Genomic DNA, 27848 nt, shown 5'->3' on the forward strand with positions numbered 1-27848 from the left:
TGCCTGTTCCTCAGTGTTTAGTGTCTTTGTAGATCTGATCCATAATGCACATGTAGAAATGAAAAGTTGAGGAATAATATTGTTAAAATTGCACTAAATTTTCTTATGTTTTTTAATTTAAATTTCATTTTTTTTCAGGGTTTTTGTTTTTTTTTGGGGGGGGGGGGGGGGGTAGTTTATAAAAGTACGTATTTTCACAATTTAATGGGTTTTTTCACACCAAAACAAAGACAAAAATTTGGATAGAAATGCAAGTGGCTTGAACTGATTGTCCTCATTCTTTATGTGTGACATATATTTGTAAGTGCCCACATATGATCACATATCCACATGAGAATTTACCTCCAAAATTTTCAAGTAACTCTATCGGCTTCACAACATTTGATCATAACAGAGTAAAGAAGGGACGGAAACATGAACGAAGCCATTCATGCCTTTAAAAACATGCCTCCCACTCAACGTCCAAGTTGAAAATGGAGACTTCAGCTATATATATATATATATATATGATGTGTAGTGGGGAAATGTGAGATTTCAACAGTTTTCATATATATATATTTATATTTATATGTATATATTCTATTATTCTATGAGACATTCATTGGACATTAGCAGCATTGACATTCAGAACACTGCTGACTAAGATATAGTCCCATTACAACAATATACCTATAGATTATCTAGTTCTACAGAGAAGACAACAATGGAAACTGTTCAAAATAAAAAGTTCTTCTATAAAAAAGATCTATTGAACGCCTATAGAAACATCTATATGTATATAAAAAATTATCTTGCTCACTTTAATTGAAGACACTTAAAGTGACTCTGACATATGCATTACTGTGTGTATATAGTATACATATTGTAGTATTCTGCATGTACATTATGTATATAGGATTAGGGTGGTCCAACAATCATGGTAAAAAATAAAGTTTCAAGATAACCTCAATTAGAACCCTGCGTTAGGTTTTGGCATTCAAAAGATGATTTAGGAAAAAAATTGGAAGAAAAAGGAGATGTTTTAGAGGTTGCACAAGTTGCTGGAAGTTTCCTGGAAACTGACTAATTTTGCATTTTCAGCATAGCCGAGCTGACCTGTAAGAGAAGCAGCAGTACGCGCAAAACCAAGGTTTGAGTGCGTCATCTAGCAATATATGTATTAAATAAGGCATATACCAGGCTAATTTCCTGGAATTTTTACTCATGAGGCTAATGACGTTCATTTTGTCTTCTGTTTATGTAATTATACAGGGTGACCCAAAAAAAAGGGAATTTTTGAAGTGCGTATTGGCAGACATGAGCAAGTGGCAGCACTGTGAGACAGTGACCTTGAGCAAGTAAACACACCCCCATTTTAGTAACCATGGATCAGTGGAACGGGCAACAGCGTGCGTTAGCCATAAAAATGTTTTATAAAAACGGTGATAGTTTGACAGCTGCGCAGAGGGAGTTCCGACGTTTTTACAACTTAGGACGTCATGGTGCTGTTCCATCAAAACACGCGATAAAATGTTGGATTAATAACTTTGAAGAGACTGGATCTGCCCTAAAGAAGAAACCAACAGGACGACCAAGAAGTGCTCGTACTCCTGGCCCCCTAGATGACCAGATTTGTCCGTTTGTGATTTTTTTCTTGTGGGGCTATCTCAAGAGTAAAGTGTACACGACTCGACCAAGAACTCTGGATGAGTTAAAATACAGAATTCAGGATGAAATTCACAGTATCCCAGCTGAGATGTTGCAGCGGTCAATGAGGAATCTCAACAGCAGATTTCAAGAATGCATTCGTACAGGAGGACGCCATCTACAGGAAGTAATTTTTAAAAAAAATGAAAATTCCATCATTGTTTCTTAAATGGCATGTTTTAAGGTTTCAATTACTATGGATAAAATATTTTTCTTCCATCACTCTTGGTTTTATTGGATTGTTAAAAAGTTCCCGTTTTTTTGTGTCACCCTGTACTTCTCTTTTTTCTTTTGTTCAGACAAGGTATAGTTTTTAGATGCTACCTGCTTGACAGTTCCGACTGTAACTCCAGTCTTCCTTAGAAGCATCATCCGAAACTGTCAAGCAGGTAACATCTAAAAACTATACCTTGTCTGAACAAAAGAAAAAAGAGAAGTATAATTTTTACTAATGCTTATTTTTGACTGTTAACAGATAAATACATGTGGAATTCTTGGACTCCAGTGTGACACCAGAGCAGAAGCAGCTGATGGTTCACAACATGATGGAAAATGAAGGTTCTTTCGGTTCTACTAAAGCGTTGGGATGCCCTTAATCAAGCAGATTATGAAGGGAAGCAGATCAGTGATTTTGTCACCACCAGCATGATACGTTTCTTTGAAACTTTGGATCTGTCACAAACATTCTTCAGAATTCCTCCAGAAGACTGGGCTGATGATGCAGACTTTTAGAAAGTTGCTAAAGCTGTGCATTCCAGAAAAGTTGTCAATGATGTTGCTGAAAAAGGGGTGGAGCTTATTCAAGACTTCAGCTGTAGCCGAACAAAAAATGAAGATCAGAAACAGTACTGGCTCCAAGTTGTCAAAGAACACAGGAATATTTTTTGTAATTTCAATAAAGCGACAGTGGCTGCTGGACTTTCTAAGTAACATTTTTATGCGAGTTGCAGTTTGATTTTGAGAATAAAATTACAAATTATTCTAATACGCCTTATTCATTTGGCTAGTTATGTTATAGTATATGGAGCAATCTTCACGTGTCTTGTGCAACCTCTGAATATTAATTAATTTGCATAAAATTTGGACCGAAGTAATTTGGCCAGATATAGAACCAAATGCAGGGTTCTAATCCAGAGAATCTTAAAAAAATTTTTTGGACCACCCTAATATAGGATATTGGAATCACAACAAAGCAGACTGTATGTTTTCTGCAACAGTTTAAAAATTGTATAAATTGTTCACAGCAGTATTGCTTAAGATGGAATGGTTGAAGCGTGTGTTCCTCTCACGTCGGTCAGCCTCTTTGACTTTATAAACGCCATTCCATGCGTCCTCATGTGAGTATTCAGGTTTCCTTCAGTTTCAAACATCTTGCCGCACACTTTACATTTGGTATTTGGCGTCCCGTCGTTGTTCTCGTCCGTAATGTCTAACTGGTTCTCTCTCTGGCTCTCGTCGTCTCCTTTGCCTCGTCCGTTGTATCGACCCAGACCCTGCGGCTCCTTCAGTCTGTGGACGATGAAGAGGTGTCGGGCCAGCGAGCGGTGGGAGGTGTAGCACAGGCCGCACTCCTGACACTGGTAGGATGAGCCGTCAGATTTGTGCTGGGGAATGTGTTCGTGGAACGCGGTGATGTTCTCGGTGGTGAAGCCGCAGACGGCGCACTTGTGAACTTTGAGGATGTTCACTTTGAGTCTTTTCAGCGGCTGCGAGTCGGGGGCTCTGGAGTTCACACAAGGGGACCCTTCGTCTTCCTCTGGTTTCCTCTTTGGGCTGAGGGCCTGTCGAGGAGATTAAGACGAAAAGAAAAGACTGTAAGGTGACTGGGATGAAAACATTTTAGAAAACACTCACAAATTACTGCTGTACGACGGCGTGTTAGGGCCACACAGGAAAAACCAAAACACTTGTCACTAGGAGAATAAAGTTATATATATTATCACAATAAAGTCGTAATTAAAAAAAAAAAAGACTCATAGTTTAACTAAAATAATGTCATACTTTTATGAGATTAAAGTCGTAATATCTTGAAAATAAATTCACAATAGTGCAAAAAGAAGTGCTATTCTTGTATTATTCTCGAAATATGACATTATTCTTATAATATCACGACTTCATTCTCGTAAAATATGATTCTTTTTGTATTTGACCTTATTCTCATAAAACTACAAGTTTTATCGACTTTGTTCTCGTAATAACAAATGTTTTTATTTTCTCATGTGGCCCTAATATGCTGTTATACTGCTGCACCAGTGGCGCCTGGTGAAGTTATTTTTTGGAGGGGGTGCAGTATGCAAATCAGTTTTTGGATGTACTATAACCACATATCACCACTAGGATACACATGCACATGCACCACTATTTAAAAAATTATACAGTAGGCCTTTGTGTTTTCAGTCATGTATTTTTTATATATAAATGTCACCCGTCTGTCCTTCAAAATTTCAAACTATAGTTAAATGTTAAATGTCCCTGACAAGTGTCTTTTCCACTGATAGTTGGACAACGCATTTAGACCAGGGGTAAAGGTAGGACAGGTATATCGCATGGCATTAAAAAAAATACATATTAGCCTATGAGCTAAATGACGTTAGTTGTCACTTTTCCATTGGACATCTGCACAAAACTTTACCGGTATTTACTAAATGTCGAAAAAACAAGTGTGTAATGACGGTTTTTCCATTAAATCACAAATGTGATGATTTGTTTATTTATTATCGTGAAATGACACGAGAAGTCATTCCATAAACATGGTGACAAACGTAAATATTGTGTTGATTTACAGATATATTCATTATTATTATATATTTCCCCTCTATCCCATACTAAATTAAAAAATGATTGGGTTTCTTGGTATGTCCGCACATATGATGTTTCTTTTAAAACTCTTCTTCTTCGCTTGTTGTAACATCCGTCAACATCTGTTTTTTTTAATTCACGTGACTCTAGTTATGGAAAAAGGTCTTTCCATTGCAGTTTTGTGTGACATAACAATTGTGCTATGCCTGAAAAACCACCTATTGCCAGCACAAAAATGTTTAATCAAAAAACAAGAGTTTTGGTGAAACTGTTTTTTTTTTTTTTTTTAGTAGTATTTTTATGTGCAAGTTATATTTGCGCAATTTGAGGGTCAATGGAAAAGCGGCTGCTGTTTCCGCCAGGATTCAAACCCCCAGCCTCTCACATCATAGTCATTAGTATTTCCTACTGATCTATCCGCTGATATATATTAATATATAGTGGATGTACATCATTTTGTCGCGGTCATTTGAAAAAGTATTTCACAAGTCGTAAAAGTTAGATGATCTTATGACATTCCATTTCTGAGGAAGGTCTTGGTACTTTTCGGCATTTGACTTTTACTCCTGTGGGAGGTGCTTAAGGCTCTCCTACCTCTTGTATTGGAGGGGGTCTACTGCACATGCACCATTTATAATGACAGTCTATTATTATATACATACATACATACATACATACATACATACATATATATATATATATATATATATATATATATATATATATATATATATATATATGTGTGTGTGTGTCTGTGTGTATATTTGTTATATGAATATGCATTTACATATATGTGTTATTGTATTATGTGTTTATGTGAATCATATTATATTTGTTCATAATAATATAAAGCTAGAAACCAAATTATTTAATAAGTATCAGTCATATTATAGTATATCGTATAGATATGCTTAGACTAGGAAGATTATTATTGTTATTAATTATTTAAGGAGAAGGGGTGGGAGTTTATACTTCTTCTCATTCCTTTTTAAATATGTATTATATGTCTTATGTTTAAGTGTTTTGTTTATTTATTTTCTTCTGTTTTGAGATTCATATTCAAAATAAATACATCAATCAATCAATCAATATCTATATCTATATCTATATATATATAATTTTTGTAAAGGGAGAGCCAATTTTTGCGCCCCACATTTTTAAACTCCACATGAATGCAGATTACACATGGTACTCATGGGCTGCATCATGTATAGCTCGTTTATTTAAATATTCATGATTTTGTGAAATGATTTGATGTGATTCCTATTGTCTTCTTCATGTGAGACAGGGGAGCGGTGCCCTAATGCCGTTTCTTGACAAATTCAGTACCGTTTGCTTGTCAGGTAGTGGCTCCATGTGACTGGGACTGAGAGTCTTCCCCTCTGGGTCTTTGTCTCCATGCATCAGCTGAATATGCTGATCCAGAAGCACTCTTTTAGTGAACGGTTGACTGACTGCTGGACAGTGTCTATCAAAGTACAAGAAAAACAACAATTAAAATCTTTACAAGTTTCTTCTTTTCAGTGCTATATACACTCACATTCTCTGTCAGTGCATATTCAGGATATAAGAACTGTATGCAAACCAATCGGTAATGCCTATTTCTTATTAGAATATAAAAAAGGATGTGTATCCAAACTCACGGGCAGGTGTAGACCTTCCTCAGCCCCTTGTGTTTGAGGCGGTTGTGACGACAGAGACTGTGAGAAGAACTGAAGGACTTATCACACTGTCTGCATGGATGTTTTTTCAGGATCTGACACAGAAGAAGAGGGTGGATAAGATACCATGTTACAATCATGAGGGTGTTAAAGGTTCACTGTGTACATTTAGGAGGACCTAGAAGCTGGACATGAATGTGTAACATTAGATTTTGTTTTTGGTATCACAAAATGACCAGTTTATATCTACAGGGAGAGTGGGTCACCTCCACACAGTCTGCCATGTTCTAATGCCAAATTTACACAGTACCAGTTACTATTCACTTAAATGGAAAGTTTATATTATCTGCCATTTACAGTGGCCCTGAAGGAAAAACCACAATGACTAATTGCAAAGCACACAAGAAAAAAAACACACAAGAAAAAGAACATCACACAAACAAGAATAAAAAACACACAAGAAAAAGAAAATTTTCCAGAAGGGCTTTTTTGTTGCTTGCATGATTTTCTTTTTCTTGTGCACGTTTTTTTTTTTTTTTTTTTTTTCTTGTGTGCCTTTCTTTTTCTTGTGTGCTTTACAGTTTTTCATTGTGGTTTGCCCTTCAGGGCCACCGTAGGCCATTAGGTGTTTGTTAATCAAAACAACAGCAAGACTTATTATTGTACTTTGCAGATCCAGCAATTCTGTTTTTGCTAAAAACTATGAAAGCATTAAACATATAAACCACACTGTGGGAGTGAACTTAGAGCATTTCAGTAAGATACACCTCAATAAAATCACTGACATTTAGTGGTAAATTATATTCATTTGATGGTAAATGGACTTGGGTTTCTGTAGGGCTTTTGTACCTTGATGGCACATTCACCCACTGCACACACAAACACACACAAACACACAACAGTCAGTCACAGCAGCTTTGGGTCAGTGTCTTGCTCAAAGACAGTTCGACATCTCAGCGGATACCAAAAGTTGCAATCATTTGTGAGCATCTCTGAAACAGTGTTTTCATGTCTATTCTAATTATATATTGTCTATAGTAAAATGTACTGTTGTTTTTGTTAGTTGTTAACCATGTTAATTATTATAATGTACGTTATTACCACCGCCAAGGAGGTTATGTTTTGTCCAGCGTTAGTTTGTCTGTCTGTCTGTGTGCAAGATAACTCAAAAAGTTACGGACGGATTTGGATGAAAATTTCAGGAAATGTTGATACTGGCACAAGGAAGAAATAATTAAATTTTGGTGGTGATCAGGGGTGGGGGGCCACTGATCTGCCGAGGTCTGCGCTCTCCGAATGCTTTTCTAGAAAAGACAGCGCAGACCTCCACCAAGGCAGATCAGTGCCCCCCACCCTTATCACCACCAAAATTTAATCATTTCTTCCTTGTGCCAGTATCAACATTTCCTGAAATTTTCATCCAAATCCGGGGCTCTGATCTGCCTTGGCTGAGGTCTGCGCTCTCTAAGTACTTCTAGTATATCACATGTTACTATCACTTCAATTTCCAAATATTACATCAATTTATGACACTAACAAAATTTTCTAAATGTATATTGACATATGAACTTTTTATTCCTGTTTGATTTTTCAATAAAAATATTCAGTCACGCAGTCGACTAAATCACACAGAAAGTGTCTGTGCTCACAGAAGCTGAAAAATCCAACAATAACAAACATATTATGACTCTATATTGACAACTGAAAGGCATATTTGGCGTACAACTAGAGGGAGCTTACTGATGTTCTGACTTTCACCTATAGTCATGAGCTCTGGGTAGTGACCAAAAGAACAAGGTTGAGAAAACAAGCGGCCGAAATGAGTTTCCTCCACAGGTTGGCCGGGTTCAGCCTTAGAGATAAGGGGAGGAGCTCAGACACGTGGGAAGGACTCAGAGTAGGGCCACTGCTCCTCCACATCCAGAGGAGCCAGTAAAGGTGGTTCAGGCATCTAGTGAGGATGCCTCCCAGACGCCTCCCTCGAGGCTGATCGAGGACACGCTGGAGGGTTTCTATCTCTGGGCTGGCCTGGGAACACCTCAGGATTCCCCCAGAAGAGCTGGTGGAAGTGGCTGAGGAGGAGGGCTGTCTGGGTTCCTCTGCTGAGGCTGCTGCCCGCAAGACCCAGACCCGGATAAGAGGAAGATGACGATGATGACGCAACAGAAACATTTTGTGACTAGTTAATAGTGTTTTTCAACCTTAACATCACAACTTCACGTGGGGTCACCTGGAATTCAATTATGGTCGCGTGAAATTTCTAGTCATTGATTTAAAAAAATTACTAATAAAAAATATTTTTTAATGATTCAATATATATTTCAACACTGCACACTTTTCCTAATAAAAAATTAAATTCAAATAAAATGCGGGATATAATATCTGAGAGGGCATATCTTGATTGACCCAATCATGTGACCACGCGCATTACTATGCTTCAACCTGCCACAGTCACAGTCAGAAAACTGGACCGAACAAAGTATGGAAAGATTTCTTCGCCCACCTGGCCCCACTAAGACATCTAGGAGAAACTGAGAAGCAGACACCAAAAAGGTGCATTATATACATTATATTATATAGCCTAAATGTCTTCTAAAATTAACATTTATTTGCATCATAGTATAGCAAACTATTACATACTAAAAAACAAATTAATTTTAGCAAAAAAAAATGTGGAGTCACCTAGAAATTTGTGATGTTAAAATGAGGTCACGAGCCAAAAAAGAGTGGGAACTACTGAGTTAACATAATAACTCTTCAGTAAAGGGAAGAGAAAACACTGCCTCCGAAATGCTCACAAATTTTAGTATATGCCCGATATCTCCCCATGTGGACCAGAGTCTGAACCACCAACTCTTGGGTTCATAAACAACCTGCTCTATCTCCTGAGTCACAGCGTCATGCCGGCCACAAGACACCTTAAATATTATGACACATATAGCACAATGCAGTCACTCTGAACAGATAATAATAATAACACTGGGTCACAAAAAAATGTTTTTTGCAAGTTGTCTAGGTTTTTTCAACTGAATTAGGACCATTTTGCACCGCTAAATCCAAAAATGACATCTGTTTTTCTCAATCAGGTCAAGTTTTTTTTGCTAATTTGATTTTGAAAAATTTGATCTTCTCACAATCTGCGCACAAACTTTATCTTGGTCACCAAGTTTAATACCAAAATAAGATTGGTAAGCACACTTTATGAAACTTGTGACTTGATTGCTGTTAGGTACAATGGTGTATTCACCGCAGATGTAGCAGAATACGTCAGGCTTATTTTTGCAAGATCTTCTAGTCGAAGCCATTTCATTCACCTGTAATATTAAAAAAAACATTAATCATAAATTGGCAAAAGTAAAATCTTCAGAACTCGTTTATTGCAAGAAATATGAAAAAATTTTGTGTCATATGATGTGAAAATGCCCATAAATGTAAGCAAAAATGTTAAAAAGCCAATATGTAGCATAGTTCAGAAAGTTGACCTGATTGAGCGAAATTAATGTGATTTTTGGATTCAGCACACCAAAATTATCCTAAATCAGCTCAAAAAACTTAAACAATAAATTTGTTGTTGACCAGTGTAATGGATTAGATTTATAAAGCACTTTTCTATGAATGCATACTCAAAGCATGCACAGTGGATCCATTATTCATTCACTCTCACATTCTCCCTCTGGTGGTGGTAAACCACATATGTAACCACAGCTGCCCTGAGGCAGACTGACAGAAGCGTGGCTGCCAATTCACGTCTGCAGCCCCTCCTTCATACATTCGTAGCAGCACTGGAGGCAAGGAGGGTGAAGTGTCTTGCCCAAGGACACAAAACATGACTGGGACAGAGCGGGATTCGAATCGCCAACCCTTCAGTTATTGAACGACCCGCTCTACCATCTGAGCCATGGCCACCCCATCAAGACAAAACAAGACAAGAATTTGGCCCAATCCCAATTCACCCCCTGGCCCCTCCCCCTAACCCCTCCCCCTCCTTTTAGCACATTCAGGTGAAGGGGTAGTGTTGTCCTGATTCTCAATTAGTTGGAGGGGAAGGGCTAAAGTGGAGGGCTGTTTGGGCTTCGAAATGGAGATTTTCCAGGACCACAATACGAACGGAGGGGTAGGAGAAATTTCCCATAATGCTGTTCAAATCAATGGCAAGATGGAGCAAAAACACAGCAAAAACAGTGCAGCAGTGTGATGAAAGAAACACACAAATATACGTATTTCTGCGATTTATAGTTGATAGCCGTAAAAAGATGCCCAATGGCTATGCAACAGAGCTACTAACGGCATGATGAATACTTTCAGAAACAAAGTTGTCGCATCTGTTAATTGCGGCGTCAATGACTGCTGATGACGTAACAGGTCGCGAAGGGTTATCCCATTTCATAGGGGAATGTTTCAACCCCTACCCCTTGCAGTTCCATTTCAAAGGGTAGTGCCAAGTGCAAGGGCCGAAGGGGTAGGGGTTGGGGTAAGGGGAGGGGCCAAGGGGTGAATTGGGATTGGGCCAAAGACTAAAGAGGATTTTTCTGTGTTTTAAATCAAATCAATTCAAATATAATTTCATTTATATTGTGTCACATCATAACAAAACTTATCTTATGACACTTTACATTTAGAGCTGGTCTAAACTTGACTCTTCAGCCAATTTACAGAATCCTCCAGGAGCAAACACCTTAACGGCCACCGGTAGTTGGAATGAGGTGAGGGGTGTTTATTTGGTTGCACTCTACAAGTTCACCTCTAGATGCCACTAAAGACTATGACCTGAGCCTTTAATACAAACAGAATCCACTGGAGTTACATGACAAACAGAATCACAGTTCCAAACATGTACCTTGCCGTGCTCGCGCCTCATGTGTGCCACGTACACTTCCCTGGAGCTGAAGACGGTGCTGCAGTCTGCACATGTGTATCCTGTGCTGGGAGGGGTTTTCGCCTCCGCCGGGCAGTTACTGTTGGGTTTTTTTAGTCGTGAGGGAGATGACCTCTTTTCCCCCTTGTCCTGACCATTTATGCTTCCTCCGTCTTTGTTGCTATTATTAGTAGGGCTGTTGCTGCAGGTGCTGTTATTAGTGGGCTTGGTGCTGAGGGGCAGGTTGATGCCCAAATTTGGTGGTCCCTCGATGGTCTTCAGGGTACCATGAATAGTCTGAAAAGGCGCCGTGAGGCAGAATTTAGAATCTGATTAGCATGAAAATTGTAATAATAATAATAATAATAATAATAACTAGAAAAGCACTCGGAGAACACAGACCTCTGCCAAGGCAGATCAGTGCCCCCCCCCCCGAGGTTTGTCTATCTGTTTGTTTGTCCGTCTCTCCGTGTGCAAGATAACTCAGAAAGTTTTGGATGGATTTGGATGAAAATTTAAGGAAATGTTGATACTGGCACAAGGAACAAATGATTAAAATTTGGTGATGATCGGGGGGGGGGGGGGGGGGGGGGGCACTGATCTGCCTTGGCGGAGGTCTGCGCTCTCTTTTCTAGAAAAGCATGCGGAGAGCACAGACCTCCTCCAAGGCCGATCAGTGGGCCCACCCCCGATCACCACCAAAATTTAATCATTTGTTCCTTGTGCCAGAATCAACATTTCCTGAAAATTTCATCCAAGTCCGTCCCTAACTTTTTGAGTTATCTTGCACACAAACAGAGAAACCAACACCGGCAAAAACATAACCTCCTTGGCGGAGGTAATAATAATAATAATAATAATAATAATAATAATAATAATAATGTTTATGTTTATGCATTTAGCAAACGCTTTTTTCCAAAGCGACTTACAGGGGAAAACCAATTAAATCACTCAATCAATCAAATTTTATTTATATAATGCCAGATCACAAAAAAATCTGTATAATAATAATAATAATAATAATAATAATAATAATAATAATAATAATAATAATAATAATAATAATAACACTTTACCAAAAATAAATTCATGAGATTAACTTTCAATAAATTAGATGCTCACAATTTTCCACCCAAGCTTTTATTTTTTTTCTAAATGGCCTTGTTTATCAAACTAAGCCTAAATAGCTGCTTTATTCCTACCTTTATATGGTCCAACATGAGTTGTTTCTGTGCATAATGCATGGAGCAGTCCGGGCATTTAAACACTGAAACTTTATGATTAATGACGTGCTGGTCGAAGTGAGTGTAGAGCAGAGACTGTAGAGTGAACACAGTGTCACACATAGAACACTTGTAGATCACCCTGAAAAACAGACAAAAGAACAAAAAAAGGACATGAATCATCAAATGAATAAGTGTTTTGTGAGATAACACTGGTCTACAATTTTTTAGAAATGATTTGCTTCAGAGATTAAATGTGCTAAATGTTATGTATTTTAATAAGATTAATTGGAAAATAAATGACAAAAGTGCCGGTTTGCTGATGTTTTCAAGGTATATGATTAAGTGTTATTACACATATATATTGGTTTATGTACATTTCTATAATAGTTTTATAAATCTTCCACTAAATAGAACCTGTAAAGTGAATGAATTCTAATGTGCAGACAGTGTTTTGAAGTAGATCTTGTAGCTCTGAGACAAATATTCCTTTTGAGTCAAACCCATTCTCTCGTTAATTCTTGAATTTCACATTTTGACCCAAGGCTGTATCTTGGAAAGTTCAGCCAACCAGCATTTTTGACTTGATTTTTCTTTATCGATGACTCTCATGTGGTAAAATTTCATTCCTTTTATTCTGGAAGCATTTTCCTTGTAGACCAGTGTAATCCATAATTTGACTTTCATTAGAGCTAACCCAGGGCCCGACCCACAGTGAACACCTGCTCCTGAACACCTGAATTATCTGTTGTGCTGATGATGGATGTCAGTTAAAGGTTGCCAAATGGAAAAAAACAATCTCAAGTAAAGCCACCATGTCTAAAATCCCCAAATCCTTCTACTGACGGAGCAGCAAAAATGATTGTTCTCAGAAAATTCATTAGACATGGGTGTTGGGTAACGTTACTGTGTAACTGTGTGAAAAGATGAGCATACTTGTGTTTCGTTTTCTATGTAAGGTAGTAATTTTTCAAGACGTGCGTGGTATGCTAACATATAGAAGCGTATTTAAAATAAACTTTTACATTTTATGCATAACATCAAAAGTCCCAGATTAATGGTCCATTGTGTCAGATTTCTGTTTGTCCATGTGCTTAAACAGTCTATTATTTGTACTGTACTGGGAACTGTTGACACGCTGTATTTCTAACCCAGTGGTTCCAACCTTTTTCGGTTCGTGACCCCATTTCAACGTCACAAATTTTTGGTCACCCCAGAACGGAGACTCTTTTTTTTTTTTTTGCAGAAATTAATTGTTAATCATGTTTGCCATAATATGTTGCAAATAGACGTTAATTTTAGAGGACATTTAGTCTGTATAATGTATATTATTCTGGACGGAGGCAGAAAAGCCAGGTGTAGATTACTGCACAAAGTGAGAATTTGATTTTCCTTGGTCAGGATATGTACAGTCAGTCCAACTTGGATTTACAAGGCTGACAATTAATACTGAACAAACAAGAACTCAGACTATGAATTATGAAAGAGCTGCAGCATCTGAAACCGACCACAATGAACATTTGACAGATAAACAGAACCACAGTGCTTCAGTTTCAGACTCACAGTTTGTCATGTCTTTTATATATTGTGACTGTCTCTCTCAACTCACCATATATTTTTTATTAGTAAGTTTTAGTTTTGTTTTGTTTTTTTTATGAATTATTTGAAATTTCAGGCAACCCCATATGGGGTCCTGACCCCAAAGTTGAAAATCACTGCCCTAAAGTCCCGAAACAGTATTGTTTGTCTGAAGAAAACATAACCTCCACACTTGGCGGAGGTAATTAAGTTATCAGAAGCCGCTGTAGCATTCAAGAGTAGTACGAAGTGCATCTTGGGATATTTTCACAGCCAAGTCTACATAACTCTCCAACCAGTGCATCCTTGGTTTAAGCTAACTGACAAAAACAACATACAGTTATTCCATGTGTTCTTGGTTTATATAAACTTTAAATTAGGGAGTACAGTTGGTGTCAGCTGCTGCCTTATCAGTACAGACAGCTGCCTGTCGGCCAGCTGAGCCCATAAAAAAGAAAAAAAGAAAAAAAAAAGAAAGAGCTGCAGCATCTGAAACTGACCACAATGAACATTTGACAGATAAACAGTACCACAGTGCTTCAGTTTCACACTCACAGTTTGTCATGTCTTTTATGTATTGTGAATGTCTCTCTCAACTCACCATATATTTTTTATTAGTAAGTTGATTTTTTTTATTTTTTATTTTTTTCAATTACCAGGAATTTCAGGCGACCTCACTGAATTCCAGGCGACCTCACGTGGGGTCCCGACCCCAAGGTTGAAAAACACAGTTCTAAGTTGACAGAAACTGGTGTTGAAAGCACTGAGTATAAATGCTACCTTTAGGATTTTCACAGAAAATTCAGCCTAAATCCTCCACAAAAACATCAGTCTAAAGGTTGTTATCAAGCCCATCTTTGCAGATTTGGTCGTAAGCCCTTTGAGGAAATTGTCAGTGTTGTGAGTAATCATTTAGCGATCAGCGTTCCAGATAAAACTCAACAAAACTCCACAAACAAAGGAAATAGGTCACACAATACAGGTGATGTAACTAAACAGACAACATTAGAAGGAGGTCAGGTTTAGGGCTAGGTTAAATATCCAACAAGAGGTAAAACTGATGAGTATGTTTCCATTCTTTATCTGTTTGATTTTCACCCTTTCTAGTCTGTTTTTCCAACCCTAAGCAAAGTTTTTTTTTAAATCCCAATCTGGCTACCCTGCATGTTTGAAAAATAAACCTACATGGGTAAAAGAAAGTCAGAGAAGATGGCAATTTTTAAGGTTCACACACCGGAATTAAAAATACATGTAAATGTTTTCATATCGTTAGCCTCATAGCATAATTGCCCAAGTCATACACTATATGGACAAAAGTATGTGGACACGTGTTTCTTTTCTAACAGGGGTCTGGGATACAAAACAATAATGACAAATATCATAAAGTAGTTTTATATTGGGATAAATATCATATTAATTATTAATATTAATGTTTATATATCAGAAATCATGAACAGGACAACTTACAGCTGTAGACATGATGTGTCCCAATATTTTTGTCTATATAGTTTACAAACATTAATATTTTCTTAAAGTTTAATGGGAGATTTTTCATATTAAGTGAGATGTGAAGAAAGTAGATGGTTAGATGTGGTAGACAATTATTGTTTTCAGTCAGAGCATGAAAAATATTTTAGAAATTTAGAGGAAGAACATTTAGAGTCATAGTCATGAATAAAAAAAAATCAGTGTTGAGAGAAATGAATTAAAAACCATCTCTGAGGCATTTTGGAAACAAAGATAACAATTTAACCCAAACTAACCAATGCAATGATATTGATCCCAATATTAAACTATATTCTGACCAAGGTTATAACAGTTTTGGATTTTTCATTATAGTTTAGTTTTATTTAGTTTTGACTTTTTTTTCTCTAATTCAGTTAGTTTTAATTCGTTTTTAGAGCAGGTTGGCTAGTTTTTATTAGTTTTCATTTTTTTCTAAATGCTTAGTTTTAACAGGGGGATCACAGTCCTCAGCCTCCCGGGGAAAGTCTATTCCAGGGTACTGGAGAGGAGGATCCGACCGATTGTCGAACCTCGGATCCAGGAGGAACAATGCGGTTTTCGTTCCGGTCACGGAACGCTGGACCAGCTCTACACTCTCCATCGGGTGCTCGAGGGTTCATGGGAGTTCACCCAACCAGTCCACATGTGTTTTGTGGATTTGGAGAAGGCGTTAGACCGTGTCCCTCTTGGTATCCTGTGGGGGGTGCTTCAGGAGTATGGGGTCCGGGGCCCTCTGCTGAAGGCAGTCCAGTCCTTGTATGACCGAAGCAGGAGTCTGGTTCGCATTGCCGGCAGTAAGTCAGACCTGTTCCAGGTGCACGATGGACTCCAGCAGGGCTGCCCTTTGTCACCGGTTCTGTTCATAATTTTTATGGACAGAATTTCTAGGCACAGCCAGGGGCCGGAGGGGGTCCGGTTTGGGGACCACAAGATTTCATCTCTGCTTTTTGCAGATGACATTGTCCTGTTGGCCTCATTGAACCTGGACCTTCAGTGTGCCCTGGGGCGGTTTGCAGCCGAGTGTGAAGCGAGTGGGATGAGGATCAGCACCTCCAAATCCGAGGCCATGGTTCTCGACCGGAAAAAGGTGGTCTGCCCTCTCTGGGTCGGCGGAGAGTCTTTGCCCCAAGTGGAGGAGTTTAAGTATCTTGGGGTCTTGTTCACGAGTGAGGGAAGGATGGAGCGTGAGATTGACAAACGGATCGGTGCAGCATCTGCAGTGATGCAGTCGCTGTACCGGTCGGTTGTGGTAAAGAAGGAGCTGAGCCGAGAGGCGAAGCTCTCGATTTACCGGTCAATCTACGTTCCTACCCTCACCTATGGTCATGAGCTTTGGGTCATGACCGAAAGGACAAGATCCCGGATACAAGCGGTCAAAATGAGTTTCCTCCATAGGGTGGCTGGGTGCACCCTTAGGGATAGGGTGAGGAGCTCAGTCACCAGGGAGGAGCTCAGAGTGGAGCCGCTGCTCCTCCGTGTCGAGAGGGGCCAGCTGAGGTGGCTCGGGCATCTGTTTCAGATGCCTCCTGGACGCCTCCCTGGGGAGGTGTTCCAGGCATGTCCCACCGGGAGGAGGCCTCGGGGAAGACCTAGGACATGCTGGAGAGACTATGTCTCTCGGCTGGCCTGGGAACACCTTGGGGTCCCCCGGAAGAGCTGGAGGAGGTATCTGGGGAGAGGGAAGTCCGGGCATCCCTGCTTTGACTGTTGCCCCTGCGACCAGGCCCCAGATAAGCGGCAGATAATGGATGGATGGATGCTTAGTTTTAGTCTAGTTTTAGTATTAATTTTAGTTTTGTCGTATCTTTTATTTTCTTCACCGTCGTATTCAAATAAATCCCATACCAACTCTACTGTTTTCTCCCAACTTTAGTCTCCATGGTAGAGTGGGGACGAGAAGACGACTGTAAACCACAAGTGATGACAAGTGACGGACCGTGAAGTACCATATGGTGCCACTAGCTAAAACTGCTAGAGCGAAATAAATCGCTTTCGTATCAATCCAACGTTGACAAAGACGAAAATGAAGGGAATTTTATCCATAATTTTTAAATATATAGTTATATAGTTAGCTTTGTAAGCACACAATACAGTTTCAGTTAGTTGTCGTATTTTTCTTTTAATTATAGTTTTTATTTATTTCAGTTAACAAAAATGTTTTTCAATTTCGTCATTTTGTTAGTTTTCGTTAATAATAATCATCTTGATTCTGATATTTCTCATTATTGTTTTGTATTCCAGACCCCTGTTAGAAAAGAAACACCTGAATTCCACATGTCCACATACTTTTGTCCATATAGTGGATGACTTGTAGTAGTTTAAGACACATGCAACAAACAGGACACTGAATGTAGTTTTTATCAGGTTTAAAACTAAACAGTAAAAGCTCTTATCCAGTATTTGTAGACCTACTTTGGTTCTCCTGCCTTCACTCCTGGATGCTGAGTGTAGGCGTGGGAGTGGGTTCCAGGTGCAGACTTGAAGGCCATGGGGCAGATGGAACATTTATAGAAGATCTCACAGTGAGTACTTTGGATGTGCGACTTGAGAGTTGCAACATCAGCAAAGATCACACTACAGTGGATACAGCTGGAAAAAGAAGGGATACAAACAAAGGAAAAGGATGACACTAATTCCTCTGACAGAAACGGTTTTTAATTTAGAACTGTCTTCATCAACCCAGGAGAGAAAATTAGATGTTGTGCAGATTCTGTGTGTACGTCTGAGATTAAAGAAGGACCAGCCTGTGATGTCAGATATACAAGTATTTAATGTATATTATTATGCATTGAACATACAGAGTAGATATCGTCTCAACTTTGGGACATTATCTTCTTTTAATACATTCATGGAAGATGGACCAGCTTACGTAGTCAAATAATGAGTAATGTCTTATATCATTGTAACTATGACATTTCAAATTTTCCTCCTAACGGTAATTGTGAATAAATGTACTGTGATTGTCAGACTGATTTGTGCACAGTGTTTTAATAACTAGAATTACAAATGACGCCATAAGTGATGATTAAAGCAATGGCGCTCACTGAATGGTACTTTTGGGTCATTTCTACCAAAGTGGACTTTAATAACAGAGTTGATGCAGACTCACCGATAGCCGACTCTTCGGGTGTAGTGCAGGCAGTTTTTGGTGACGTGGGACTGGAAGTGGACAGAACGACAACTGGCACCGCATTCAGGGCAGATGTAAGGAGACTTATGTTGGTGAATTCGCTGGTGTGACAGAAAGCTGCACTGATTCGGGAGGAGCATTTGGCAGATAGTGCATGTTTTCTGCGGGTACAGACAAAAACATGGTTTATTATCGGTAGTTAAGAGTGGGTGTTAAGGCATCAGGCCAACCCAATCACATTTAGATCTACTGCCTACCTGTGTGAAGAGGTTTGTGAATGTAAGTTTGGGAAAAATCTCCAAGGACATGTCTTTATAAGAAATATTTGTTATTATTTGGGATATGTTCCAGATAATTTTAACCCTATAATGCCAAACATATATTTTTGATACATGACTTTTGAAGCCCTCTACATGATCAGTGTGATATTTTTTCCTGTAAAACCTGATGTATACAATTAGATACATGCAATACACGAATTATCCACCAGGGGGGAGGAATTCATTCACCAGAGGCCTTTCCAGTGACACTACAAGACTGTCATTAATGAGGAAGGAGGCAGAACTTCGACAATTTAGAAAAGGAATGATCAATTTGTTACACGTGTTTGTTATATTATGTTTTTGTTTATTCAAAAATAATTATATTTTAGCATTGAGACCTGATATATCAAATATGATACAAAATTTAAACTCATACATGGAAATTGATGTTTGAAAAAAGTTTTTTTGGTTGTTCAGAAGGACCAATAAAGGCTCCAGTTGCAAAGAGCTGGAATTTTCTGTCAATGATTTAATGGTTCAGGCTTTACAGGGTTAACTTTAGTTTTCTTTGAAGGCCCTTTAAATTACATATATTTTAGTACTATTATATTGATATTATAGTATTAATTAAATATGTACTTTTTAAATTAGCTCCTATGAAACAATGTGACATGACAGAAAGGTAACTATCATTTAGTTTCAGTCCATAAATAAAATGTGAACATACTGTCATTCTACAAATCTGATATGGCAAAGATGTTAGCAAACAGTAGCTCATCCACATATCAAGCAACGTCCACATGTTTGTTGCCAAGTTACTGTTTCTGGCCATAGAGTTGAACAGACCGATAACCAGATTAATTCTTTTTAGCTCTCTTTTTGGTCTCCACTAACTGATCCTGCTCAGTGCTCCCCTGTTCACTTCATCTGTTTATCATGTTCTGCATTGTTCAATAAGTTCCTTAGAGGTTTTTCACTTGAAACATTTGCCTGCAACCGTTGGAAACCATGATGATTGGAGCACTAAGAGTAAGCCAAAGTTCCTTGACTTAAAATAAAAACAATGAGATTAAAAGATGCAATAAAACTCTGTAGAAGCAAACTGCAGAGTCAGGAGACTCTTTTAATATGTAGCATTACTCTTCCAGTAAAAAGAGCTGTTTTATTTTAGTTCAAATAACGTTTCACCATTCTGGTTCTAGAGCACCATGAATCGTATTGACCCTTTACGTGACAAAGCTGCAATATTGCAAAAAGCAACATAACTGAATGTAACAGACAGCTTTTTGAAATCTTGATATAAAAATTTTATATTAAAAAAAATGTGTATACGAGGGCTGTTCAATAAGTTCATGGCCTCACCCAGAAATACTGGTTGTTATAATACAGGATGTTACATTCTTTCGTGATGGGATAGTGATGCTTGAACATCGACGGACTAAGTGCATTGCTGTAAATGGAGATTATGTTGAAAAATAAAATATAAATTATCAGTCTGTGTTGTTCTGTTCTGGGTGAGGCCATGAACTTATTGAACGGCCCTCGTAAACCTCTGATGCCTAAAGGGTTAACATGTGTCGGCAGCAAGCAAACTAAATTGTTGCTCCTCTGCATAAATGTTTTGTAAATGAAACAGAATCTTATAACATTCATCCACACACCTGCCCATTGGACTCCAGTGCCTGTTGATAGTGCATGGCTAGAGAACTGTCATCCTGAAACATTTCATTACACTCCAAGCACTTGAGGCTGTGCCTGCAGAGTTTTGATGCGTCATCCTCCAAAGGCATGGCTGCCACAACAGGAGCACTACATGGAGCTGATATCACTGCAGTTTGTGACCCACCACCGGCGACTTTTCCAGAGATTTGACTGGTAGGTGCTTGTGCTTGGGAGGTGGAGGCACTACTGGTGATACTGGGGGAGCCTAAAGTGGCGATCATTTGATCAGCGGGAATTGGCTTTAGGATTAGATGTGAGCACTGCATGACCACCCCTTTGTCTTTGTGGCCCCTGGCGTGAGACAACAAGCTGCATTTGTTATAGAACACTAGACTCTTGGCACAGTGGTTGCAAGTCACCTCGATCCTCACACTCCGACGTTCGTAGTGCTGGGTCAGGCTCTTCTCCAGAGCAAAGGAATCTCCACACTCCAGACACTTGTAGCCACGAGATGGTAGAGAGATGCAGGCTGAGGTTGGAGGAGAAAGATTTGGGACATACACAGGAACAGGATTTATGCTACTCAGGACTTTATTGAAGGCATCCACCACGGAACTTTGTGAGCTTGTGAACACTTGAACCCTCGAAACTTTCTTTGAGGCCTGACCAGAGAGAATGGTCTGCTGTTTGGCTTGTTGTGATTGCTGGGGTTGTTTGGATGAGGAGAGGGCCTGCTGGAGATCACAGGCAGCAGAAGATACAGTTTGAGGCAGAAGATTGAGGTTACTTAAATGGACTGTCTTTGGCACAAGTTTGGCATTAGCCAGACTAGAGGCAGGTATCATGACAGTCTGTTGCTGGATGGCATTTGCCGCTTTAAGAATGGCACTGCTGGCGCTTTGCACCGATGAAGCAGGGATGACTGTAGCTTTAACTGTGGTGTTGTTTGACAGCTTAAGGTTGATGACTTGAGAACCAGCTGTCTTGACTGCTGAAACTGGCAGGAAAGCAGTCGCTACAGGTTTAATTGTCATCTGCTTGGTGATTTCATTAGACGAGCCTCCAGTGGTGGTGACTACTGTCGCTGGCAAAGAATGCCTTGTGGGAGATGAGAAAATTGCACCAGTGGTCCCTATGAAAGATGGGCTTTTGGACATTTCTGCTTTTTTCAGGCCATCAGGCTCAAATTCTGGGAGAACTCGGGTGACAGTACGCTTGATCTGTCCTGATGAAGTCTTGATTGTTTTGATTCTGACCTTTGGGATTACTGGGGTGGTGTCTGTACTTGAGCATGGAGATCCTTTGCTGCTACACTCGCTTGTGATACTAGATGGGCTGTCTGGTTGTCTTGTTAGCAACCTCTTTGCAATCTCTAGTGCTGACTCCTGATCATGTGGCTTCTCTGAAGCTTGAGTGCTTTCGCAGGCATCTTTTTGGGGACTGACACGTAAAGATTCTTTGCGTGCCATTGGAGAATCCAAGACACCAGAGTCTGCAGCACTAGCCTTTTTGGCACTAAGAGCTGCTATTGCTGCTATACATGAGGAGAGTTTAACAGAAGATTTGGTTTTGACTGGGGAGATATTGGACATACTAACTGGCCCCAGTGGCTCTTCACCTTTATTCCACTCTTGTTCACTGAGGACCGCTTCTTTTGTTTCCTCCTCAGGTGTACCCACAGGAGGTGAGCTGCTCAACTTGGAACAACTCAGATTTTCATTGCTGTTGTTGTTCTGATCAAGTTTTAGGTCCCCATTTGCTCTTGATTTAGAGAGATTGTCCACTGATACAGGTGATTTTGGATTCTGTTCCTCCCTTGCAGTAATTGATCTGTAGAATGACTGGCCCCCTTGCTTGTCCACAGGGTCATCCACCTCAATCTTTTCATCATCATCAAACTCCTCAGCACTGGAAATTGGGCTGAACTGATTGAAGGTAGATGATGGGTTAACAGATTGCCCTTCCTCCCTGGGAACCTTCCATCCATTTTTTGTGTAATGATTACCAGGTGGTATGGTGGACAAAAAGCCATTATGACGTCCATTGCCATGTGCAACAGAATGGGGGTGAGAGTGTGACTGTCCTTCTTTCTCTGAAGTACTTCCACCATGTTCAGTAGCATCTGTGTTTCTGACGTTCTTAACAATAACGCTAACACCTACATCATGACCTGTTGAAGGGCTTTGGGTGTCATCTTCACTGGCAGTCACTGCACCACCGGTTTGCTTCAGCTGACCATCATGGTCGTCTTGATGTCCAGATTCAATAGCAGCTTTAGGATCCACCATGTCGGGGATGTCGAAGGCTGCCAGCAAGTCATCGAAGTCTGGTGTCTTCATATCTCCCATGGTCCTGCTCCAATTCCGATGAAGAGATCACCTGGGAACAGAGATAAAATGAAGGGAAAATGAGAACTCTGACTGAGTCAGTTAGTTGCACAAGGAATAACACCTGTGATTAAAATGAAACTGAAACAACCCATTCATGGTACATTACAATTTTTACTCACAATGACAAACAGGAAACTAATGGGGAAAGTCAGACTAACAATCATAATAATATAAAGAATATTATATGTTATGCATTTGGATAAAAGTAAATTATAATCTAATCTAATCTTGTCTTGTTCCAAAGGTATAACCTCCTAAGACCCAGCTATGGGTTTTCTGTCTACATTTGTAGACAAGAGTTTCACAACTTTATACAAAAAAAGAAAGGAAAAGAAAAGAAAATTGTCCACCACAAAAGACATTCCATAAAAATTTTAAAAACTACATCTGAAAAAACTGTTGCATCATGATGTTTCCAATATAGGCACTTATTTAATAAAAAAAAAAAAAAGCTTGTACTTTGCTGACATTTCCTGGGTCATAGGAGGTTAATCAGTGTTGAGTCTATCGTAACATTTTGTTGTGAAAATGTTACAATTTTTTTTTAAAATAAAAATAAATAAATAATTAAATAAATAAGTTATATATATATATATATATATATATATATATATAAACATTTAATTTTCATATTTTTATTGATATATTTTCTTATAAATATATCCTGTTGTATCACTGTGAAATGCTTAATGGGTGAAAAAAAAATACATATATATATATGTATATATATATATATATATATATATATATATATATATATATATATATATATATATATATATATATATATATATCCATATATATATATCCATATATATCCATATATATATATATATATATATATATATATATATATATATATATATATATATATATATATATATATATATATATATATATGTATGTATGTATAATTTTAAGCAAGTCATTTCATATGTAATGCTCCATAAATGTTTAAACTGCTTTTCTGTGCCAGTGGATTTTATGTGTAGTATATTTATAGTATATTTCTATTTTACCATGCGTATCTCCAGTTGCTGATTTCTGGGGCATGATAGTTAATTTATTTATTAGCAGACTGGGTGTTCTTGCCTCCTTTAACTTTAAATCAAACCATGTTTAAGTCTCATTAACAGGCTCTGTATAGGATACTGTACATACATCTTGTTCACTCCAAATGCTGGCCAACTTTATTGACACATTTCACAGAGACACAGGAGAACCACATGCTGATCTATATGGATTTGACATTTTTGTGGCATTAACCCTCCTCTAAACAAAGCATGTTTTTGTCTTCAATTTACCATGCTTTGAACTGTTGCACCGTAATTACTGACATAGGAGGAAAAATAGTATCAGAAATCAATTAATCCTTTTTTTTTTTTTTAAGCTGCATCTGGAACAAAGCCATGGCCTACCCTCAGGTTTGATGACGTTTGAGGTCCCTATCACTACTGGACAAACAGACGGAGCACTTTTGGTATATGAAGCAAATCAAATATAGTAGTCTATTTTTAGACATTTTTAATATTGATCAGCTTGTTCTGGACATGAGAATAACATGGAAATACTAGTATGAAGTATGATTATGAACATGAAGAAGAGAAAGAGACAGGGCTGATCATGGAGGTATAAAAATATCCAAAAATGAACAGTTTCATGTATCCACTGTATTTATTCACACCAAACAAGACATGTTCTCAGTTTTTATGATGTCTGTTTCTTACAATTTCCCAAGACTTACAAGGATATCACTGCTTAGCAATGAGCCAGACTATTTTTAAACGCAAGCATTGTAAATAAAATATGATCAGATGGAAATGCAGTGTGTCTGTATGTGGGTGAAGGGGACCAAACACACACAGCTACAGAACTGTTGTGCAGCTAAACCAGCTCACTGCTCATGGATCCAAATGCAGCTACATCTGCACACACACACACACACACACACACACACACACACACACATACACATTGGCCCATATTTTGTTAGAGTCAGCTTTGGTTTCAATAAGCAATCATTCGATATCCAGATGAGAGGATATTTATAGTGAGTCATGGTGTAAGTTTATGTGAATGTCATGAAAATAGCATGAGGAGAACAGGGCAAGCCAGAGAATGCAGTGAGGAGAAAAATGGCTGCTGAGCTGTGTGAGGCTGCAGCAGGGAGGAGAGGAGGGCCTAGTGGAAAGAACAGCTAGTCACAGCCATGACAGCCATAGCAGCCTGGCGTAGAAACAAAATGAAGGTTAAACACTGAAAATATGACAAATATACGACACGCGACCCCATCCTCGAGACCAGTTTAATGCACATGCGACATTAGTGCCTCAAATCCACACTCTGTGCAAAGACTTTTACAACCTGAGTAAAGTGAATGCAAAACAACAATAGTGGAAACATGCAGTTGAATGAGCCACTCCTCACCCTGTTTCCTCCGTCCCTCTCCAGCCACTAGCCAAACCTTCCTTCTTTCCTTCCTTCCATCCTGTAACAAACAGTCACAACACTACTGACCCACAAAAAAGCCATCCACCCCACCCTGCCTGGGAAAAAAAAAAAAAAAAAAATCCTGTTTCTTCCTAACCAAGGCCCACAATTCAGATTCAGGGTCAGGTTACATCCAGGGATCTGGTGAATAGTGGTGGTGATGGTCCTGGTTTGGATCCTCCTTAGTCATTCCCTGAACCACTAGCAGCCCTCAGACATGCAAACAGATAGATCATGCTCCTGTGTGTGTGTGAGTGTATATGTGTGCGTATATGTGTGTGTATGTGTGTGCAGGGAAAGCTCTAGCCTGCAGATTCACAGCCTCCCAGCCTTCCAGCCAGCCACGTCCCCCTGCCCTCATCCCTTCCCAATTCTCCTTGCTCCCCTCGCCGAGAGCCGCGCTGCAGAGCTCGACGACATCCCGCCGCCGGCAGCAGCTTCAACAGCAGCTTCAACAGCAGCAGCAGGGTCTGAGCCTGTGCCACAGAGGCTGAACTGTGAAGGGCTGCCATGGAGGAGCCTGGGCTACCCCTCTGTATTCCTCAGTGGAGCACAGACACAGCATTGTTCCTGTCAGCCCTCCATCTGCCTCAAACCGGTTTCAGCTGGTTCCGGTCACCCAGCATAAAGCACTGCGCTGCAATACGGCCTTAGACACACAGACGGCTCACAGGAAACACTGCAATGTTTTTACCACAGCTACACGTCAACAGTCGTACTGATGTGACACAAGATTTTATAGATGAATGAGGTTAAAGGAGATTGTCTGCCTGGAAGATTAGGCCACGGTGACACAACCCATAATGCACGTGAAGAAGGACACCGGATGATGTTAAGGAAATGACTGAAAACAAAAGTATTTTATGGCGGATGAAACGTTTCAGATCATATAAGGAAGAGTTTTGTGCAGAAAACAGAACATGATTATTTACAGAATGGAAGTGGTCCAAAGTGGTGGGAGAAGCTCTTGTCTGGTCCCTTGACCTTTTTTCTCACCAAGACCCCCCCCCCCCCCACCTCCTTCATATTCACATCCACACATGCACACACACTGGTACTGTACATTTATGACACCTAATTAAAAACTAAAAACTTGCCTTTCATGCAGCTCCCCCTCCACTTCTACCTCCAGCGCTGTGATAGAAAGACAAGGGATGTACAAACCCAACACAGACAGTCTGACATGGGCAGGGACAGGCCATTCATGCACCTCCCTCTGCCCAGATCTCCATCAAACACATGCTACTGCTTCCCAAATATGCTGCCACAGAGAAACACAGAAACATGCAGGTCCATGCATATATATGTATATATATATATATATATGTATATATAGAGGTAAATGTGGCATACCCTTTTCAGATTTTTTCCCCCAGATATTCAGGAAAAAGAGAGTCTTCCTGTGGAGGCCTCAGCACCTGCCTTGCCTTGCCCCCATCTTCCTCCTCCTCCTCCTCCTCCTCCTCCTCCTCCTCCTCCTCCCTCCCACTCTTCCCACTCTCCTTCTCTGGGTCAGTCCTAGATTTAGTCCCAGTCCAGGCCTCTTTTTCTCCTGAAGCCCCCGCTGCCACCACCACCAGCAACAGCACCACCTCCTCCACCACCACCACGGCCGTGCATGAAGGGACGGATGGAGAAAGGGGGCAGTGTTCAGCAGGCGAATCAGGCCTTTTGTCTCTGTCTGTGCAGGGGGGTGAGGGGACTCTCCACTCTGGCTCTGGAGCAGCAGCAGCAGCTGGTGCAGAGAAGGAAGAGAGAGAGAGAGGGAGACAGAGACAGAGGGAGGTGGGGGAGAAAGAAGAGGAAGAAAAGGAAATAAGCAGCAGGAGGGGAGGATAATGAGGGCTAGGTATGGACACTGTGTTCACATTTTAGGTCTTCAGAATGATACAAAAAAGTGGTAAAATTTCACATGGGATTTTGCTGATATGGGGATGGATAACATTACACATCAACATCACCAGTTATAAATAGCCTGACCTCTGTCAGTGTCCGTCTGCCCATCTACTCGCTCTTCTACTCTATCTATTGTGCTGTTTAACATCAGAGTGTCATATACTTTGCTGGTAATCCATAGTTATATTTCAAAGATCTGGAACTGCACATACATACAGCTATGTAAGACAAAAGATATTTTCATCTAACCAATTGCATATTTATAAGTGCTCACACGCTTTTTCATAAATGAACGTGAACAGGATTATTCTAACAGTTATTATTATTAAACACACAACAATACAGATGATGAAAATGAACACATGGTAATTCACAATGAATACAGTAATATGAAAAATATGTGACATAGATGGGATGTTGTAAACAAACACAATCAAATCAATCCTTTCATAACCTACCTGGTAGACTGCAGAGGCAGGCTTTCAGCAGGGTCAGGCTGGCTCTCTCTGGCCTGCTACCAGTCCTCCATAGATCTGGCAGACCTACCAAAGGCAACCATGATGAATACTGCAGCATGAACTAATTAGCCTTCATTATGTAAAGAAGCATGCCAGATTTATTCATCAAACAACACAAATGCATTTCATGAACTGCGAGGCAGTAGGATTTATGTATATGTAGTAATAAAATAAAGGCCCATGGTGCCTCC

The 27848-nt window shown here is 39.5% G+C and overlaps 1 protein-coding gene across 3 annotated transcripts; it reads right to left on the reverse strand.

Moving 5' to 3' along the window:
• Positions 1-384: 384 nt before the first annotated feature.
• znf532 (zinc finger protein 532) lies at positions 385-27848 on the reverse strand. 3 transcript variants are annotated; one of them, XM_030149995.1, is made up of 12 exons: positions 27598-27848; positions 26597-26978; positions 22446-22742; positions 20363-22415; positions 18418-18599; positions 17721-17897; positions 12204-12366; positions 10984-11298; positions 6129-6241; positions 5815-5953; positions 2862-3467; positions 385-898 (listed from the first exon to the last, which is right to left on the reverse strand). In XM_030149995.1, exons 3-11 carry the CDS (start codon positions 22709-22711, stop codon positions 2940-2942), a joined length of 3936 nt encoding a protein of 1311 aa, XP_030005855.1. In that variant the 5' UTR covers positions 22712-22742; positions 26597-26978; positions 27598-27848; the 3' UTR covers positions 385-898; positions 2862-2939. The 3 variants fall into 3 exon arrangements, with proteins under 3 accessions (XP_030005855.1, XP_030005853.1, XP_030005854.1); XM_030149993.1 differs by adding an exon at positions 26341-26377 and having other exon boundaries at positions 20363-22742; XM_030149994.1 differs by lacking the exons at positions 26597-26978; positions 27598-27848 and adding an exon at positions 25181-25582 and having other exon boundaries at positions 20363-22742.

The sequence above is a fragment of the Sphaeramia orbicularis genome, chromosome 12, assembly GCF_902148855.1.
Source record: "Sphaeramia orbicularis chromosome 12, fSphaOr1.1, whole genome shotgun sequence".
NCBI classification, from domain to species: Eukaryota; Metazoa; Chordata; class Actinopteri; order Kurtiformes; family Apogonidae; genus Sphaeramia; species Sphaeramia orbicularis.